The sequence below is a fragment of the Rousettus aegyptiacus genome, unplaced genomic scaffold, assembly GCF_014176215.1.
Source record: "Rousettus aegyptiacus isolate mRouAeg1 unplaced genomic scaffold, mRouAeg1.p scaffold_m13_p_1, whole genome shotgun sequence".
Classification (NCBI taxonomy): domain Eukaryota; kingdom Metazoa; phylum Chordata; class Mammalia; order Chiroptera; family Pteropodidae; genus Rousettus; species Rousettus aegyptiacus.
Genome location: NW_023416284.1, coordinates 62,026,777 through 62,048,764, shown reverse-complemented (window position 1 = coordinate 62,048,764; position 21,988 = coordinate 62,026,777). Strand labels below are relative to the sequence as shown.

Here is a 21,988-nt window from a genome sequence, read left to right as displayed (position 1 = left end):
TTAGAAAAACAGACATATTGAAAAATATGTCGAAATTTAGGGTTGAAGGCTACAGCAATTAAAATAGAGAGCATAGTTTAAAAACAGTTTAAAAGAATTCACACAAAAAAGCAGACAAAGAAAAATTCCAGAAAATAAGCAAAGAAAGTACGGTATTGATTCTTGAATAAATGGATCATCAATGGAATAGAAAGTCCAAAGAAATAGATTGCAGGGAGTTATAAAGGTTAAAAATAGACTTATTCTAGGTTGAGACAAATGAATGATCACTTGGAAAGAGTTAAGTTGACCCCAGACTTCACGTAATACAGTAGAAAAAACCCAAATTGATTTTAAAAAATCAAAATGTAAAAACTATTAAAATTCATTTGAGGGCACCAAGTGTCTGTTCTTCATAAATCGATAAAGGGGAGGGCTTTTCTAAATGTAACTCAAAACCAGATGACATAAATTAATAAAAATAATGTTAAATGTGACTACATAAAAAAAAAAAATTAAACCCTTTACTTTTGGCTAAAAAAATACTATGACCAAAATCCTTTGAAAACTCCAGACTGAGAAAAATACTTGTAGCTAATGCCACAAATAGTAATCTCTCCAATATATAAGGAGGCCTTAAGGGGATGATGACAAAGAATATAAACAATCAAGTCACAGGAAAAGTTACTCTGCTTTAATCATAAGAAAAATGCAATTGAAAGTACACTGAGAAATCATTCCTAGTCTTTCAACTTGGCAAAAGTTCACAAGTTTGAGTGCACTGGCAAGGTTAGGGACTGAACACAGTTTTGTGTTGTTAAGGTTGGTCTATCTTTATTTCCTTTCCTTGTTTTCTCTCTTCACAATGAATAGTTTTAACTCTATTTTTCTGTAAGTTTTATAATTTTTGCTGGGCATTGCTTAAAAAAAACAGTTGAGATTGAGATAATAATGTTTATGCTTGGAAATGAGCGTGCCTCTCTTATGTTAAGATGTCTGAGGTGAGCATTGATTCAATGCAATTGTAGTTCAGTTGGGTTTGAGTTTTTTTTTTTCTTTAGCTATCTTCAGGGTACCACCAGCCTCCAACTTCTCCAGCGGAGTTCTAGCATTACATTGTTCTTTATATGAGGCCTAGAGCACCAGCGGTTGGTCTTAGTATTGCTGTTTCACTCCCAGTTTTAGTGAACCCTGCCTGTCCACTGTGTCACGTGGGTTCTGTCCTCCTTTATGCTCTTGTTTCTATTTCAATGACAGGCTGTTATTACTTGTAACTCGGTTCAAGGCTTCTGGTGAAGACAAGGGTTATTTCTGTTCTCCAGGTACTGCTAGTCAACCTTGAACCATGGAACGCCCAGCCTGCCCACCCTACCAAGGAGGCTCCCTCATGTCTTTTGTTCTGTACCTTAAAAAAGGTGAAGGGCTGAATAAATACAAATTAGTAGTTACAAAATAGTTACAGGAATGTAGAGTACAGCATAGGGAATATAGTTGATAGTATTGTAACGGCTGTATGTAGAGCCTGATGGGTGCCAGAGTATTGGGGGGATCACTTCATAAACTATATCAATGTCTAACCCATGTACTATATACTTAAAGCTAATATAAAAAAATTTTTTTAATGAGACTCTTCAGGTCCATTTTCCTTAGGCTCCAAAGCTGAGTACACTGGGTATAAAAAATCCCACTATTTCTAAAACAAGAGGCTAGATCTCTGGACTATCATTTAAGAGTTTTTCTATATGCATGTACATATATGTGTTTGTATTGTTGTGAAAAGAGTACTCATGTTAACTACAAGAGTACTTTTTAAGACAAACGTGGAGAAAAGAAAGAAAAACAAATAAGAACTGAGTGAGTGGAAATTCTCCCCCAAACCACAAACCAACTCAAATAAACAAAAAACCTCAAACCTCTTTCTTTGTAAATCACCCCTGACAGTAACGTTTTACCGTTACTTGGTCACATTCACGTCAAGGAAACCCAAACCAGCTGTGAGAGGGATGGCTCTGAGTTTTCAAAGCTGGATGTGGGTACCACGAACCTTGACATCCACCTCATCCCATTTCTCTCAACTCATTTCTCCAACCTCTGTAAAAACAGTTGAAAACCCCAACTGTTAAAGCCGGAAAGAAAGAAAGGTAAGGCAAGGTGAGAAGAGAAGAGAAGAGAAGAGAAGAGAAGAGAAGAGAAGAGAAGAGAAGAGAAGAGAAAGAAAGTAATCAGAAAGCGTACAGCTCGAGAGCTAGAAGAAGAGCTTACATAGGTCGAGTACATCTTCTCTGCGTCTATAGCTCCTCGAAGCAGCTCGAGCTCCTCTCCTCTCCGGCCCCTCAAGAGAAGAGAAGAAGAGTGATCTTTCAATTTCGGATCTCCTCATCTCACCCATAACTGCTGGCTGTAATTTCCAACCCTTTTTTCATCTTCTAAAGAGAACAGTCTATATCTGGAGGAGCCCAATGCAGGAGCCTGCAAGAAACAAGCAGGGACAGGTGAGAATTTGCCCCCTGACTGCAGCTCCCTCCCCACGTAAAGTTTCTCCTAAACATGGTCTTCCATGCATGTGTCCCTTAACTAACAACAATGACAACAACAATGCCCAGAGGTAGACTCTATACTGGCAGGTGGCCAAGGCAGCGGGTAGCCAGATGGTGTGTGGCCCACAGAATGCTTTGTGTCAGGGTTATCTCTCAGCATCTGGGTTTGGAGGCTAGGTAGTTGTGAGGTGACAGTGATCACACTGTGTCCCCAGGATGTGGTGTTCCTCCTCAGGCACCCACCCAGGGCTGCACAAAGAGCTGCAAGGGAGAAGTGCGTGTGCACCCTACCCTCATCTGTGGGTAGTCTTTTTTGAACCGAGGGACCAAACCCAGCCACCTTGAGAGGTGCAGTGTAAGGTCTCTTCCTTCACTCCTCCTTAGACGTTCCCTAAAGATGCCCTGCTTGGCATTGGAAAAAGAGAGAGAGATGATCTTTACCTTAGGGACAATTTAAATCTAAAATTTGAACTATTGATTATTTTTGTCTTAATCACATCCAGCGTTCCAAATATGCTCTTCCTACTCTATTGTTAATCAATTGTTTAAAATATGTGGTCTAAATATGTTTTGTCTGGCAAGCACTATTTCTAAATGTGTGGTTCATGCACAGATAACAACCTGCAGTACTTATTAAAAATATGGGTTTGGAGCATTTTACATCATCACTCCAGATGACTCTGTGGACAGTAACTTTGGGGCACCCTCATATATGAGAGCTCTTACCACTTGGAGTCCAGGACTGCTTGAATGACTATTCAAAGTAACCATACCTTAGGCAGAGGGCTGCCAGCAATGTGGGGACATATGGATGTTGCTTGGCATTGTCTTAGAGAGAATAAAGGCACAGTGAACTCTCGTTGTTGTCTATCACTCAGTGCTATGAAATTTTCCATTCATTGAGACGAAAACAATGAGAGTAGAGCCTCACTCAAATGCAGGATTCTTTCAGATATGGGAAGATCGTCAAATACTGAAACTAGAAACAAGAAATGTCTTCTCTTGTCCAGTTAAATCCTGGACTCAAACATTTTTAAGCACTCTAAAGGTCTTTTTTGCATGTTGAGGCAAGCCACGTTTTTCCTCTCTTCTCCTTTCTTTCATGGTCACTCCTGCATCCAGTCCGCCTCCTGTTTTGACCATTGCACTAAATCTGTTCTTATCATGGTCACTGATCACCTTCATTTTGTCTTTCTCAGAATGCCCTACATATAATTCAACCCCCAACAATCACTATCTCAATTCCCTGCATAGTGCATTCCTTGCTTATTCTTCTTGAGATCATTTACCATCATCTAACATGCATATAAATCTTTACTTGTTGGTTATGTTAATTACCTGTCAGGCCCTACTAGATTAGAGTTCCCTGAGACAGGAATTTGTACTCATGTTTTGTTCACTTCTGGATACTGAGCAACTAAAACAGAGCAGCATGTGGTAGGTACTCGATAAGTATTTGTAGAATTAATGAGATATCGTAGTGCCCTGAAAATCTTAGAAACTCTTCTGATCAGTTTTCTCATCAACTTCATGTCCCATTCTGCCTCTACTTACCCCAAAATGTTAGTTTTCTCAGGACTCTATCACCAGTGGTTTGCTTTTCTCATTCCATTAAATTTATTCATTTCCCCGGGCAAGGTTATTTTAGGGTGCATTTAAAGATCAGTGAGATGATAGACATAGGCATCCGTATACTAGGCTACATGCATTTCCCTGAGATATATATGTAATATAAGAAGTTGATATATATACATTCCACAAGCAGAAAGCTGGTATGTGGGTAATTTGTATGACAATTAGAGATGACTGGGATCTTTTATTATACTGAATAGCTCTTCCAGGTTACGGAATATCACGGCATCTGGACCTATGACAGTCCCCATTTGCATGGTGAAAAACCAGGAGGAGCAACTGATGGTGAGTCCCAAAGCATTACAGAATCTTGACAAGATCTCGAGATGATTGTAATGGCCATCGGAGACCTGTATCAAACAGGAAAATCCTACCTAATGAACTGCCTTGCAGGAGAGAAAAATGGTTAAGTGTTGTCTTGAGACAGGAGCCATTTGCTAGGAAGCAGTGATAACAGAGGCTGTTCACACCTCCTTCACAGTTGTCGTAAGGAGGAGTCTAACCCCTCTGACTGAAGAAAATTTCTGATTCTCACCACTAAATTTACAACCTTAACCTTATCTGTCCACAAAATTTTATTCTTCTTAAAAGCAAAAACGCACACACACACTTGTCTTCTGGATCCCATCCCCTCTCACTTGCTCAGGAGCTCAGCTCGGCCATTATTTCCTTTCATTTTCCTTCATCATTTTTCCCAAACTACAGTGTCATTCCCAGCAGCATAAATTTTTAGTTTATTGTCCTCTTTTAAAAAAAATGGAAGAAGGAAGAAAGGAAGAGAGGGAGAGAAGGAAGGAAGGAGGAAGGGAGGGAGAAAAGAAGATATTATTCTCAAATCTCAAGAGAGCTAAGTTTCTATTTTCTTGCTCCATTTCATGACAAAAGTTGATAAATTATACTCTCTTCTCTTTATGTATTTGGTGTTTTCTAATATGTGAATTATAACACACATGGAAAACTGTATGAAACATACATATACAATAAAGCAAATAAGTGTAAAGCGGTCATTTGTGTAATCACTGCTCAGCTCAAGAAGTACATTATATACACCCAAAAGTCCAAATCACACCTCTCACACCCTATCAGTGTTCACCATTACTTTTGATTTTCATAACACTTCTTCCTCTTTGCTTTTTAAAAATAATTTTGCACAGTCTATGTGTTTCTAAAGAACAGTTTGATTTGGCTTGCTTTTGAAGTTTGTATAAATGGACTTATTGTATGCATTCTTTTGTGTTGTTTTTCATTTCAAGAATTTGTAACAATTATCCACCTTCTTGTACATATATGTAATTTATTTTTATTATTTGATAGCGTGCCATTGTGTGACGATACCACAATTTGTTTCTTCATTTATTATTGATGAGTGTTGATAGTATTTCCAGATTTTCTTTTTTGTGACCTCAACTATTATAAATGCTTTTGTTCTTATATCCTGGTATACCTATACTCAAACTTTCCTTGTGTATTATACCCAGAAATGGAATTGCAAGGTCATAGGGCATGTGTGTTTTCAGCTTTTCAGATAAAAGTTCAAAGACAACTTTTCAAATTTCATGTGCAACTCACATGACTACTAACAGTAATTGGGGTTTTCCCACATCTTTTCCACCATTTAGTAATGTCAGACATTTTCACTTTCGCTAATCTGCTAACTGTATAGTTGTAATCACATGCTTCACTATAAATAAGTTTGAGAGCATTTTTCACATATTTATTTGCTGTTTGTTGTTCCTATTTTTTAAAGCAAAAATTTCACTTCTCTTTTGTTTCCTCTTCCCTGAGTTTACAAGATCTAAAATTTTACTTAATCATCATTTGCAATTAGCTATGTAAAATGTGAGAAAAACAACTAGTCGATATGAAATCTCAGCCCCTATCCCCATTGTAATAGCAAATTTAGGATAAAACTACATTTACTTACTAGTTCTGATACTGAGGCATATATATATACACCTCATATATATGTATGTATTTGTATATATATGTATATGTATGTGTGTGTGTATATACATATACATATACATATATATACAAAAAAAGGCCAAAAAACACATATACATATATATTTTTTGCTTTTTGTTTTTTTGTTTTTTGTTTTTTTTTTTTTGAGAATCATTACCTAAAGACTTGGCTAATTATACAGTGTTTGAATCATCACAGATAAATGTCCCAAGAGCCACAAAAAATCTAAAAGTGGTTTGCAGGTCTTGTACAACTTTCAAGACTGTGCTAACCACAAACATGCATTAAACTTTCTCTTCAATGTTATCTTTATGGAAACCAATAGAATAGTTTAGACCTAGACTTAGTCCTCACTGGTGTTCTACTAAAAGACTGTTTCAGCAGAACTGGCCTAGAAATAAAATGAATGTTTTACTGCTTCCCGACGTAGAGTGTATGTGTATGTGTGTGTGTGTGTGTGTTTTAACTTATTTGTTTCTTATGGTTCTTATTGATTTTTTTTAGAAGAATCTCCCTGTAGTTCTTTAGGACCTTCTGTCTATTTAGAACATGCCGTCATTTTTTTTTCAAATGTATTAATTCTTCTCTGGCTCAGCACCACTACGGGTTGAACTACAGTCCATTGAAAGCTCAAGATCCTACACATCCAGCTCTCTGTTTCGCTTCATCTGTATTTCCTCTTCCCCTCTCTTTCCCCTTTTGCTTTCTAATCCATAAATTAGCTTCTAAGCAAAATATTTAGTAATTATCTTTTTTTTTTAAAGGGAATTCTTGACCATCATTCAGGGAAGGACATTCTTTTGGCCTAACCTAAATTAATTCATAGGTTTAATTCAAAGGATTCAGAAAATGAGAAATAAATATTAGTTAGGGAATTTCAACACTATTTTTTTTTTATTTTCTACTGAAGATGACATCAAATAACAAGATGATTTCCCAGTGGACTAACTGGTCACTAGAGTCCATCCCACCTCTAAAATTTCAGAAGCTTTCTACTACTCTAGGTTCTCAGTTCCTAATTAGTTTCCTTTTCTAACACCAAACTAATTTTTCTAACTCTATTTTTTTATTTTTTCACTGTCCCTATCAAAAACATAACTGATTTTGTTATCTAACAAATCCTATCTACTTAACCAGGCATTCAGAGCCTCACATTATAGATTACATAACTACATTTCAAAACTTGGTCCTCAGTGCTGTCCTTTCCATGGCAGTGTCTTCTTCTTTGAGGTGGCCTTCTCTTAGCAATGACCCAAATAAAGAAAAGGAGGTGCTACATGGAGATGAACCAGAATCATAGAGTTCTTGTCTCAGTCCCCTCTCTAATTATACTTATGAATGCATGCTTTTTATATCCTTTTGAGGGTCAGATAAAAAGACACAGGTTAACAGAGTTTATATTACCTGTAATGTGGTCTATTTGAGTTTATGAAGATCTGAGGTGAACAGGGGACACAAGTGTTTCTTGAGAAAGTCCTTAATATGTGTAAGGGTTGGGTTGACTGACCTCGCTGAAATGGAAGCAACTTTTCTCTCTACTGGGCCCTACAATCTTACAAGTTTAACCGTGTAGCTTCTGGGCAGTCTGGACTATCCACTGTCACTGTGTGTTATTTACTCCTCCCTTACAGGTTTCCATCTGGGTTCCAGTAAGATCTGAAACCCTTGGTATGTGGATGTGTTGTGTTCCTCACCCCTCCAAGCCAAACCATACAGGTCCTTCTGGACACCAAGGACCTGGGTGTGTGAAAAGGTAAGTCAGAGAGTCAACAAATCTTCTTTGCTCTTGCCATTTAATTCATCATCTTAATAAAACTTCTGTGACATATTCTTGCAAGCAGTGAATCCAAGTTGTGGATGAGGTTAATTCTCTTACTTGAAATTGTTTCTTGAGAGTACAAACATTTGGGTACTTTAGGGCAAGATTTTCATCTTAACGCCAGGGTTAATGACACAAATTAATAAATCCTTATTGAGTTTACAGCTATGGCAACTGAGACTGTTGAGAAAGGCACACAAGGCAAAAGTTCATGTTTATAAATTTATTTTTGTGTGTGAGATCTGGAAATTGGGGTGCTTTTCTTTCTTAGCTAAGTTCCCAGCTTTGTTACTCAACTAACAGAGCTAATCAGGGCAAAAATCCTCCTCAACACCTGATGAAGTAGAAGACTCCATCGAGTTTTAAGTTTCTTTCCAGAATTTGCTTGAACTATCTGGATTTCACCCTGAAGATGAAGATAAATGGACAGATACACCATCATTGAAGATGAGTACCTGGAACATATCTTAAGGCTGATTCCAGGTACCAGAGCATGGCCTGGGTGAGTGGATCAACCGAGTAACCTCATTCAGCACTTGAGTTCAACTTTTGTATGAGCATTGACTAAGATTCATGCTAATGGTGGTGACAGTTGAGTGGCAATTGGTGTTTAATATTCACTGCAAAACTCTTGTGCTTGATGGAGTAAAATGACTGGAGAAATTTGTATTAGGGTTCTCTAGGGAAGATTTTTATTCTCCAGAGAGGGCCTTATTCTCCTTGCCTCATGTCTAATCCCTTCTTGATCTATAAACAGCTATAATTTCATGTCAACATTCTTGGTTGAGAGTTTAATATTCTGTTTGCTGGCCATGTGTATTGGGGAGATTTAATGGGTATACAGAACTTGTTACTGCTCCCTCATCTTTACCCACTTTTAAGGGTAGGCATACATTTTCATCTGTCATAATAGTTTATATGCACCCCCAAGATCAGGCTCCAGACAAAAGGCTTCTCATGTAATTGAAAATTAATAAATAATTGTTGAATTATTGAAGGAATAAAAGATCTATTTCAAGTACCTTTTCAACAACTTTTTCAGAACGCTGGTTCACAACTACTCTTGCACATATTATTTTTGTACACTGAGAAGTCCACAGCATGGCCAGTTCTAAAATTATTTATCTATTTTCTCTATTTTTCTCTATTTTCTCTATAGACTTAATCTATACCCGTTTCACTGATGCCATGTTCTCACCTGTTAACCTGGTCTTTGGTAGTTCTCGCATAATATATTTTTAAGGCAATACTTCAGTGATAGAGTAGAGCTTGGGGCAGAAAATTATTAGAAATGTGAAGGAAAATAGAGGAGATCCCCTCTGCAAGAATATAGGAGATAGCTCTAAGAAGCTCAGGAGAGCTGAAAAGACAGTATCAGGTGGACTCCTGCAGCCTTCTCAGTCTCAGATTAACTTCTGCCGCATAGGCATACATTTAATATAACAAGAAAGTAAGAATATTTAAACAATCTGTGCAGCCCGAGGAGGTCCCTCTCTGTGAAGCGAAGATTCATTCCAAGGCGGACACAGTGAAATTTTGTGGCAGGGATGGGCTCCTCTCTGGAGGGGCGAGAAGCAGAACCACAGGTTCCTCCCCTAGAACGCGCACAACTGGCGGGAGCTACTGGGAACTGTCATGCTTTATGTCCTGTTTATACGTGAGAATCTGGTCTTGTTCACGTCTCCTAATGGATAACATACTTTAAACACCACTAACTTCATTATTTTTGGAAACCTTTATGTCAATAAACAAACTCTTTGAATCTTTCCTCGACTAAATCACCGAGTTAAGGGGATGATTCCAGATTAGAATTCACACGCTCATGAATGGGTTTAAGCTGGAGGCAGCTTGGAAACACACATAGCACATTATTTTTTCTGAAATAAATGATGTAAATTACCAGTTGGAAAAAAAATAACAATGTATCTCCTTATTTGTTCACCAGGATAAAACACTAGATGCTACAACTATAGTAAATGTCCCTGGTTTCTGTCCAAACCAAAGGAATAGTCCAATCCCTAATTCCACATTGTCTTTCTATATCTCCCACCTTAACAGAATAATTCATCCATGTATAGATGAACAATAATTATGACAGACTTTGTATATCGTCATTGCTTATTAAATACTTGTCTAACAAATAATCGTTAGAAATATTTCTTGAATAAATGCCTTTTTCAAAAGGAAAATTACTTTCTTGTTGTATATGTTTTTCTATGATTATAAAATAATTCATAGTCACTGAAAAAATTCACAATATTCAGAGAAGTATAAAAATAAAAATAATCTCTAATCCCATCAGTTAGAGAAAAATAATGTTTATTTTGGAGTTTATATGTTTCTAGGCTTTTGTGTACTAATTATTGATTTATAAGTTTTCTATAAAAAGAATAATTTTTATTCATACTATAAATGGAATCATTCTCAACCATATTTATCTGTGGTTAATAACTTTAGTTCATCTGGAAAAGAGTTTGGAGAGAAGGCAGCAAACTCAATCATTTCATATTGTTGGTGAATTAAAAGTTTTCCCAACAAAGAATACCCTCTTTATAACAGTGTAGAAAAGAAAGAAAACTATTTTATTATTGAGTAGCAGAACCAAGTACATGCATATAGGTAGACTAAAAGTGATTAGAAAATTGGGATGAAATTTTGCACTATTTATGTAACCAAGTAGATAAAATGCTTTTGCACTGTTTATAGCCAGTATGTAACATGTTTCCTTGGATCATCGATGTCCTGTTTTTTCATAAAAGGACTGGAAAGCACAATTAGCTGTTACATTCAAAAATTTCTGTACTTTCCTTCATAAAGTTCACCCTATGCTCAGTTAAAAATTGAGGTAAATATTGTTTAATTAATTTCCCTTATCTGAAAGCATAATAAAAGTTTTCTTACCTTCTGGAAAAGAAATAGTTACAGCTAAGACAGGCACATTGGTTAAGTTCTTAAGGTGTCAGGGAGCCTGTGGAGCTCTAGCTTTCTGGGTGTTTATATTACAAAAGGGATGGAGGCCACCAGACACTTGAAGGTATCCCTGGGTTGTAAAGCTGGTAAGGGTTGTATTTACTTTCTGGAGAGTTTTATTTATATTCGGTTTGAGGAAAAGACCCTGGCTCATCATTTCCAAAGAAATACTCTACATGGGGATAGGGAAAGGAATATTTTTCAGCTTATAAAGAGAAAAAAGCTTTATTTACCCTTACTTTATACATAATTCACAAGAAGATTTAATTATCTCTGGAATTATTTTTTGATTGCTTGAAATAAACAATAGGCTTTATTGGTCAGAAGAAGCAGTGGCTGATTTCTCAGTATTAATCTGATTTCAAAGTAGCCCTGCCTTACTTTCACTTTCAGTCTCACTTATATTAACAGAAAATGAAGTTTCAAAGTTTGTCCTGAAATTGATGACAGAATTTTACATGCATGAGAAAGATGGGGATGAACTCTAGAATTTATTGTTGATAAAATATGAATCAGACAGACTGAGTTGGGGAAGGCAAGAAGAGAGACAGGCAGAATTGGTACATCCTTGCCCAATTTCTTTCAGATTAGAGTTTAAAATAACCACAAATTCTCCTGACACACTGACTGGTTATTTTAGGATCTGAGTCTATTCTCCTAAAAGATAGGTAAGAATCTTAATTTTGGATTAGGCTTTAAGTTTTTAAATTATTTCAGAAAAAAATTAAAATATTATCCGATGACCATGGCATTGAAGAAGGAGCAGCAAAGGACATGTTCATTTTTTTCTTTGGTTTGGGGAGAACATATTTATAATTATAGAACTCAACTGGTCTTTTTATTAATGTAAAGACTTCTCCCAGAAGCTTTTTAAAATTTAAATATATATGTAACAAAGAAACAGAAAATTCCTTAGATCAAACATATACAGTAGATGAAATATATTGATTACATGTTGAAATAATATACTGGAACGTATTGGGCTAAATAAATTATATTGTTTAAATCTACTTCACCTGTCTTTTTAATTCTCTTAATATAACGACTTGAAATTTAAAACCTATATGTTTCTTATATTATATTTCTACTAGACAGTGCAGATCTAAATGCTCCAGAAAATACCACTATCGTTTAGATAAAAAGATAAAACCAAATTCTATGGTGTAGGAAAATAAAAGAATAAAAAAAGATGATATCATATAAATACAACCTAAAATAAAGCTGGAGTTGCTTTATTAATATTAGATAAAATGAACTCTCAGGCCAAAAAGATTATTAGAGATAAAGATAGTAATTTCATAATGATAAATGCTTTGATTTGCTTAAAATACATAAAACATTTAAATTTGAGTTAAATTTAAATGCATATACAAAGCAAAAGCTGAGAAAATAGAAGAGAAATCCACAATCATAGTTGGCAATTTGACCACAATTGTCTCAGTAAATTCTAGAATAAGTAAAGCAAAGAGTTTAAAAGAATTGTGACCAATATGATTAACAAAACTAAACTAATGAATATCCATAGAACACTAGTTCCAACATGTGCAAGGTAGTAATACTTTAAAGCACACAAGGAATATTCTTAACCCCTGACTGCATAATAAAATAAGTAAAATAAGTCTTATTCAAAGTATGGAAGTCAAACAGTACGTTCTCTAACCAGATTAAATAATGTTAGAAATCAAGATAATTAGAAAACCTACCCTAAGTTAAGAAATATATTTCTAAGTAACCTATAGTTCAAGTAAGAAATTACAATAGAAATAGAAAACCTTCTGAACTAAATGAAAATGAAAATATTACATTTGAACTGTGCAGGATGCAATTAAAGCAATATTTATAGGAAAGCGCAGGAGGATAAACATACATATTAGAAAAGAAGATAAAAAATTAATATAAGTAACGCGCTCTCTCTCTCTCTCTCTCTCTCTCTCTCTCTCTCTCTCTCTCTCTTTCTATCTCTCTCCCTTTGCAGATAGTGAAGAACAGAGAAATATGTGGTTTTAATCAAACAGATTTTAAAGTTTGAATACCACTTAATGATTTGCTAGCTTTGTGTAACTCAATGGCTTTACATGGATGTATTTCTTACCTTCTCTCTCTTTTTCCTCCTTGGACAATGGAAGTAATAATTACTCTATGTAATAAAGCAATATTATGAGTCTTAAATTAGATATATAAAGAGTTTTACTAGAAAGCAATCGATAAATAGGAAACATTGTTATTATTGTTGCTTGCTTAGCAAACACAGAAGTATTAAGAGAAGTGGTTGATAGCATGGGTTCTGGAACAGGACTTTTTTAGTTTAAATCTTACTTAGTAGCTCTTTGATTTTAACAAGTTATTATGAAAGCAACCTAAGTGCCCATCGATAAATTATTGGATAAAGAAGTTGTGGTACATATGTACAATAGAATATTACTCAGTCATAAAAAAATGAAATCTTACCATTTGCAGCAACATGGATGGACCTAGAGAGTATTACACTAAGTGAAATAAGTCAGAGAAAAACAAATACCATATTATTTTTCTCATATGTGGAATCTGAAGAATAAAATAAACAAACAAATTGAAAACAGCTTCATCGATATAGAGAACAAACTAGTGAATACTAAATGGGAAAGAGGGGGCTGGATGAAAAAGTGAAGGGATTAAAAAGTACAAATTGGTAGTTGCAAAATAGTCACAGGGATGTGAAGTGCAGTATAGGAAATATAGTCAATAATACTCTAATAACCATGTATAATGCCAGGTGGGTACTAGACTAATCAGGGGATCACTTCACAAATTATATAAATGTGTAACCATTGTGCTATATATTGAAACTAATATAATATAATATTAAATGTCAACTCTAACTAAAAAATAAAAAATAGAAAAAACAAATTATTAAATGTCTCTGTAACACTATGGTAAAAGTATTTGTAATAAGGATAAAATATGAAATCTATGTAAAGAAGTTGTAGCTGTTTCTGGATCATGTGTGCAAAAAAATAGAAAGTTGACTTTATTAGTATCTATTAGATGCTAAAAGTGCCAAAACCTGGGTTAGGCACTAAGAAGTCCAGCCTGTATATGTGTTACTCCCTCAGGGAGCTTATAATCCTGGCTGAACATGAGTAACTAGGTCCATTGTGAACGAGTCTGATATTCCAGGCAGTTGAACCTGGAAAAATGTTATATGACATTTCCTCGTCATCATGCTTGCCCATAATCATGAAATAAATGACATTACAATTAACCCTTGAACAACATGGGGTTAGAAACACCAGCTCAGTAGAAAATCCATGTACGACATAAGTCAGCCCTCCACATCCACAGATGTCCAACCACAGAACAAAAATACTGTTTCAATACCTGGTTAGTTGCATCTTCCTTTGCTCATTGCATCCTTTGGCATGAAAAGCTTTGTATTTTGATTTAACTCTAATTGTCTACTTTGCTTTTGTGGCCTGTCTTTTTGGTATTGGATGCAAAAAAACCATTGCCAAGGCCAATGTCAAGAAGTTTTCACCCTGTTTTCTCCTCGCAGTTTAGTAGTCAAGTCATATATTTAAGTATTTAATCCATTTTTGGTAGATTTTTGTGTGTGGTATAAGATAAAAGTCCAATTTTATTCTTTTATTTGTGGATATCATGTTTTCCCAGCACCATTTGCTGAAAAGGCTATTCTTTCCCCGTTGTTTATTTGTAGCACACTTTCAAAGATTAGTTGATCATACGTGTAGGGGTTTGTTTCGTGGCTCTCTATTCTGCTCTGTTGGACTATATGTCTATTTTTATGCCAGCACCATACTGTTTTGATTGCCATAGCTTTGTAGCATATTTTGAAGTCAGGAAGTGTGACACATCCTGCTTTGTTCTTCTTTCTCAAGATTCTTTTTACCTTCGTGGTGTTTTATGGTTAAATACAAATTTAAGGATTCTTTGTTCTATTGCTGTGAAAAATGGCATTGGAATTTTGAGAGGAATTCATTGAATCTATAGATCCCTTTGGGTAGTGGGGACATTTTAACAATAGTAACTCTTTCAATCCGTGAACATAGAACATCTATCCATTTCTTTGTGTTTTCAATTTCTTTTATCAACAACTTATAGTTTTCAGTGTGCAAGTCTCACTTTCCTGTTTAAATTTATTCCTAAATAGTTTATTCTTTTTGGTACTATTATAAATGGGATCACTTTCTTAATTTCTCTTTGTGATAATTTATTCTTAATGTATAGAAATGCAACTGATTGATTTTGTGTCCTGCAAATTTATTGACGTCATATATTAGCTCTAATAGTTTTTTTTGTTGAGTCTTTAGGGTTTTCTATGTATATCATCATGGGCTTCCATTTCTTTACCTGGTATTTTATATTTGGAGCTCTCTTTCATGCACTAGTTCTTGCTGGACTTACTTTACTAGGAGCACCTATTCAAACAAAAACATTGCTCTGACTGAAACATGACATCTGAATTGTATGTCTTCCCCCCAAAAAAAGTAAATAAAGAAATAGTTTCTATGATTTTCTTATTATAGTTGAGTGGTGTTTGTGGGCTAGCCGAGACCACACTGAGTCATTGTTGAATTCCTTCCAGCACAACTCGTGAAGTTATGGCAAGGTGATTTCTCAATTTTGAGATGGTAATACAATGGGAGGCAGGGTATAAAGCCTCCCATATCCCACATGCTCAAATGGGAAACTACTCAAAAAACACCTGTGAGTATAGTAGATTTTCTTGAAGATGTAGATGGAGGAAGATACCTTTCTTCTTAAGCTTTTTTTTTTTTTTCAACACAACTTTAAGGGGAACCATAAACCATTAACTCCACAATGACCCAGCCCAGTCTTTTTCTCCCAGTCTGGCTCTCCTCTCTCTTCTCCAGTATTCTGCTTTCTTTCTTCTACTGACTACTTTGCTTTTAAAATCAAACAAAATTTCTCTAACAAAGACATTTAAGTTGCTTTTTAGGTTTCAATAATACTTAGATTCTGAGAGTCACCCTTGTACTCCAATAGGCATTTTAAAGTATTTAAAATTTCTCTCACTGTCAAGAATTTTGGGGCCAGATATTAAAATAAAAAACTTTGTTTGACCTTTTTGTACATTATTTCAGTTGCTACAAGTGAAAAGGAGGCTGTATGTAAAAACTGTTAGAGTTGCAAATAATGCAAAGACATCATGGCTTTGGAAATTCTGTGGCAAAATATGACACGAGGAGACAGAGGAATGTAGTTTAAATTAAATTAGGCAATTTTGAGGGATCTACAGTTTAGGTAAATTCCAGCCAAGCAGCAGCTGCACATAACATGAAGTTATTCTGGTCCATGATATGGTTTTAGCATGCAGTGGAAGAATGTCGGATTTGGAGTCACCTTCAGCAAAAGTGATTTATTTAGTTCTCAAATGTTTTTGATGCAGTATACTATGGATTTAGATTTTTAAAAAGACATTGTCATTTTTCTTTAGCAGAAAAAAAATATTTCCCAGAAATTACCCTATTATAAAAACAACTCTTTATTGTTTTTAGTTTCACTTCAGAAGTACAATGAAAGGGAAAACTCAAATAACCCTGATGTAAGAGGTTATTTTCCTGGCCAGAAAATTTGCATACAAAGCTCTTTCAAAACATAGTAACTGTGTGTGCAATTTAGAGGAAACAGGGGGCGGGGGAATGTGCTTGAGAGTATCAGCATCTTCTTTTTTGTTGTTTTTAGGAGCAAGCACAAGGCAGTCAGTTCTTTTAAATTTTTTACAAACAGACTGGACATTTTAGAAAGCTTCAGGTGGCCCTTTGCCAAAGCTGATCTCATGGTCAAATGTTACTGGTAGAAAATCCATGTACCTGACGTTTTGAAAGGCCAAAACTCAAAATGTCAGAGTTTGGAGTAAGGAAATGTGTATTGATTGAGAAACCTCCAGCTAAGGAGATGGGAGTTCTAGTAGTTCCTCAAATTCATCCTGAAGGAGTTCAGAGTTCAGGCATCTTTTATGTCAAGGGAAAGGGAGATGAGAAAGGCTGTTTTTGTAAAATTCAAGCCTCAAACAGAATTACTTTAATGGTTAGCATGTCCTTATGCCAGACTAAGCAGAGCTATTATCCCGAAGGTCATGGGAACAACACTGGCTTGAACAAAGTGAAATCAGAGAGGGAGCATTTCACTCTGTTACAAAAAGTCATTGGGTTTGCTCCTCTTTCGTTGATTCTCAATACATTAATCAGAAAGGTTAAAAAAATTACTGTGATAAATTGCACACAACATAAAATTGGTTAGGATGCCTAATCAAAAAGGTAGCTCAGGAGAGCCTCACTAAATTTTGGTCAGTGAGAGACTCTTTCTCACTCCCCAAAGTGTGCAGTTTCAGGCATGCATGCAGTCACCCAGAGGGATATCCGGTTTCAGTAGGGCTCTCTTTGACTGTCTCTCTAAGTTGTTTTCTTCTGTCGATTTCACACTTGATTCTTAGGGTCCAGTTGATTACTTTTTTGTTTCCAAATAAACCCTAGGGTATAAATTGATCCACAGTCTGATACAACTATTTTAGGATGGTAGAGTTTTGAGGCCAGCCTTTGAGGTTTGTTCTGACTCCAGCTCTCCCCAGAGAAGTGGAATTGCTGGGTCATATGGTAGTTTCATTTTTAAATTTTGAGAAACCTTCACACTGTTTGTCATAGTGGCTATATCATTGTACAATCCTACAACTGTGTATGAGAGTTTTCTTTCCTCTATATCCTTGCCAACACTTGTTTATTGACTTTCGGATAGTAGTCATTCTGACAGGTATGAAGTGATATCTCATTATAATTTTGATTTGCATTACCTTTATGATTAGTGATGAGCATCTTTGCATGTGTGTGTTGGCCATCTGTATGTCCTCATAAAGAAATGTCTATTCAGGTCTTCTGCCCATTTTTTAATTGGATTGTTTGTGTTTTTGATCTTGAGCTGTATGAGTTCTTTATATATTTTAGATATTAACCCTTTATTGAATGCATCATTTGCAAATATCTTCTACCATTCAGTAGGTTTACCTTTGTTTTAATTGATGGTTTCCTTAACTAAGCAAAAGCTTTTTAGTTTGATGTTTATTTTTGCTTCTCTTGTCTTTGCCCTAGGAGACATATCCAACAAATTATTGCTAAGAGAAATGTCAAAGAGTTTACATCTTTGTTTTCTTCTAGGAGTTTGATGGTTTCAGGTTCCACATTTGTCTTTAATTCATTTTGAGTTTATTTTTGTATAAGTAGTCTGGCTTCATTTTTTGCATGTATCTGTCCAGTTTTCTTAACACCATTTATTGAAGGACTGTCTTTGCCCCATCGTACATTCTTACCTCCTTTGTCGTAGATTAAGTAACCATGTAAATGTAGGTTTATTTCTGTCACTGAAATCCTTACATTTTAATTTACCTTATTGAGTGCTTCATTTTTATGAACTATTCTTGAGAATACTTATTCTTGAGAATAGTTTGATCCTTTGGGGTTGATTTTTAGAATTGCAGGCAGGATCTGAACAGTGCTCTGTCTAGGGTATTGTTCTCTAATTCTGAGGCAAGACCCTTCTGTGTCCTCTTCCTAAAGCCGCATGACATGAAATTTTCTAATCTCACCAGTGGGAATAAGCACTGTCACCATCGATGAACTTACACTGACACTTCGTAGTCACTTCAGATCACCAGGTATTAGATTCTCATAGGAGTGCGAACTCTATTGCGAACTACATATACCAGGGATTTAGGTTGCCGCGCTACTTACATGAATCTAATGCCTGACCATCTGAGGTGGAGCTGAGATGGTGATGCTAGCACTGAAGAGTGGCTCTAAAAACAGACTAATGTTACCAGAGAGGCGTGACTGCATAGGGACCATAATAAATATATTGCTTACAGACTCATATCAAAACCCTATCAGTGAGTGGCAAAAGATAATTAAGCTGCATCTGGTGGCAGGCTTTATAGTAGCAAGTGAGTTGATGTGTGCTTCAATTGTACAGGTGCATCTGGTGGCATCTGATTCTGCATTATGGTGAGTTGTATAATTATTTCATTATATGTTACAATGTAATAATATAGAAATAAAGTGCACAATAAATGTAATGCTCTCAAATCATCCTGAAATTATCCCCTTCCCTATCCTAGTCTATGGAAAAATTGTCTTCCACGAAAGTGGTCCCTGGTGCCAAAAAGTTTGGGGACTGCTGTCTTACAGTACTCACAAGAGTCAACTCAAGATGAATTAAAGACTTAAGTGTAAGACCTCAAACCATAAAGTTCCTAGCCAAAAAAAAAAAGGAGACATATATTTTATATAAATATATAAAATATTAAAAACACATTTAAATAAATAGTTAACATAATTTATATATGTTATTTATATATTATGAAATATTATTCAGCCTTAAAAAAGGAGATCCCACCATTTGCAACAGCATGGATGGATCTAGAAGACATTATGTTAAGTGAAATAAGCCAAGCACAAAAAGAGAAAAAAATACACTGCATGATCTTTTTATAAGGATCTAAAAAATCAAACACATACAAGCAGAGAGTAGAAAAGTGGATATAAGAAGTGGGGAAGGTGGGGGAAATAGGGAACTTTTGGTCAAACAAAGCTACAGTTAAGAAAGATGGAAAAGTATTAAAATCTAATGTACAGTATGATGTCTATATTTGATAATACTGTATTGAAACTGGAAAGAAAGTAGATTTCAGGTGCTCCTATCACAATCAAAAAATGGAAACCATGTGAGGAGAAGATATATTAATTAGCTTGACTGTAATAATCATTTCACTATGTGTATGTTTATCAAATCATCAGGTTCTAAAGCATAAATATACACTATTTTTATATTTGAAAAGGTATCCGGGCAATGTAAATAGAAAGATGATCATCAGAAAAAAAGAAAAATAAATGCTAGAGATAAAACCCACTGTTAACAGAAGTGGAAAATGCCTTTAACAGGCTTATTGGTAGACTAGATATGACTGAGAAAAGAACCTCCAAGCTTGAGGATGTATCACCAGAGCAAAGCCAGTGGCACCATTTAGCCAGGGAACTTCTGGTGCAGGTCACCTTGAGTCAAAACCACAACAGGCCTTGCTAGGCTTGGAGATGTTTCTCCCCTGACCAGGCAGGGAAGCTAATTCACAGTCCCAAGCACTGGTGCCTGTGGCTCCTGGCCTATCCCGACCAGAAAGCCTGACTGGAACACCTGGGAGGCCAATCAATGCCAGCCCACACAGACCAGACAGGGGAGCTAATTAAGAACACCACACACTGCTGAGTGTAACTCCTGGCTCTACTTGGCCAGAAAGCCTGACCAGAACACCTGGAAAGTTGCATAACCCATTTACACTTCAACAGAGAATACAACAGGCAGAGGTAATTATCTAGAGAGCAAAGCCAGTGGACCCGTGTGACCAGGGAACTTGGGACACAGGTCAGTTTGAGTCAAGACCTCAAAGATCCTGCTGGCTCTGAGACTGGTTCTGCCATTCTGTTCAGACAAGGAAAGTATAGTCCTGCTCATTGTTTAATACAGCCTTCGGCCCACCTCACCAGGGAACCTAAGCAAGCCCATCAAATAACCCTGCTTTCAGTAGCACTTGAATAGAGAGCATAAAGCAACACCAGTGGCTCAGTCTGACCCAGGAATTAAGGCCACAGTCTTACCTGTTTCAGTTATTGAAACGATAGACCATGCAGGGCTGGGTGCTTATTCTGTTGTTCTACCAGAGTTAAGAAAGCTAATTCAAAGCCTGGTCTTCTACTGTACCAAGTCCTGACCATATTGGAAGCCTGACCAGAGAACCCAACAATCCACAAAGCCCATCCTAAGCCTACCTTGGGGAGGAAACCAAGCCTGTAATATGATTCAACTGTTCTGGGCCAGCAGCACCCCATCAACCTCAGACCTTAGGCACTGGTCTCACCCCAAAACAGACCCTGATAGTAAGCTCCACCTACACAAAGATCTTTCCAGCAGACACATTCAGAAACCTAAACTGTACTGATTGATGAAGAACTGTCTCTGCCAAAGCAAACCTGTAATGTCTGAGAAAGGAGGCAGCTTACTCAAATGTGTAAACACAAATGTAAGGAGTCAAAATCATGAAAAATCAGGTAAATATGACACCATGAATACAAACTAATAAAGCTCCAATAACTGACCCTAAATAAATGGAGATCTACTATCTGTCATACGTGGAATTCAAAATAATTCGCTTAAATAAGTATAGTAAAATACAAGAACACAGAGACAACTAAACAAAATTAGGCGGACAATGCTTGCATAAAACGAAAAGTTCAACAAAGAAATAGACAACATGAAAAAATAAACAGAAATTCTAGGTCTGAAAAATATAATAATTAAACAGCAAATTTCAATGGAGAACTTCAAAATCAGACCAAGCCATACAGAAGAAGAAAAAATCAGTGACCAAGAAAAGAGGACATTTGAAATATCCAGAGGGGGGAAAAAAAAAAGGAATAACATTAAAAGAGTGGAAAAAAACCTATGGGACTTAGGACACACAATAAAAAGAAAAATATTCACCTTACGGGAATTCCAGAAGGAGATGAGAAATAGAGAGAGATAGAAAGTGTATTTAAATTGATAATTGCTGAAAATTTTCCAAAGTTGGGCAGAGAAATGGATGTCCAGATCCATGAGGCCCAAAAGGTCTCAAATAGGTGAAACCCAAATGGATCTACACCAAAATACATTATAAATAGTCAGAAATCAAAGACAAAGAAAAGAATTTGAAAGAAGCAAGAGAAAAGAGAGAAGGTACATAAAAAATAACCATTATAAGACTATTGAGGAGCTTCTCAACAGAAGCATTGCAGGGTGGCAGGCAATGGGATGATGTATTTAAAATATTGAAAGGAGAAAACTGACAGCCATTAATTCTACACCTGACAAAGCTGTCCACACAAATAAGATGAAAGACTTTCCTGAACAAACAAAAGCTGAGGGAGTTGATCACCACTAGACCTGCCTTACAAGACATGCTAAAGAGATTTCTTTGCGTGAAAGTGAAAGGATGTTAATTTACATCATAAACTATAACAAGTTAGTGTAAAACACATTGGCAATG

At 35.9% G+C, this 21,988-nt stretch overlaps 1 protein-coding gene across 3 annotated transcripts in view; it reads left to right on the top strand.

Moving 5' to 3' along the window:
• Positions 1-21,988, top strand: part of GBP5 (guanylate binding protein 5) — a 51,500-nt gene that overhangs the window by 24,356 nt on the left and 5,156 nt on the right. The window contains exons 11-13 of one of the 3 annotated variants that reach the window (XR_001595865.2): positions 4,349-4,433; positions 7,745-7,866; positions 8,311-8,706. Coding sequence is in view for 1 of the 3 variants with exons in the window: in XM_016136914.2 (XP_015992400.2) it covers positions 4,349-4,433; positions 7,745-7,773 (114 nt within the window). In the remaining 2 variants the exon portion in view is untranslated. Of the gene's footprint in view, positions 1-4,348; positions 4,434-7,744; positions 8,707-21,988 lie in introns of those variants that run through there. The other 2 variants (XR_001595864.2, XM_016136914.2) reach the window with 2 other exon arrangements.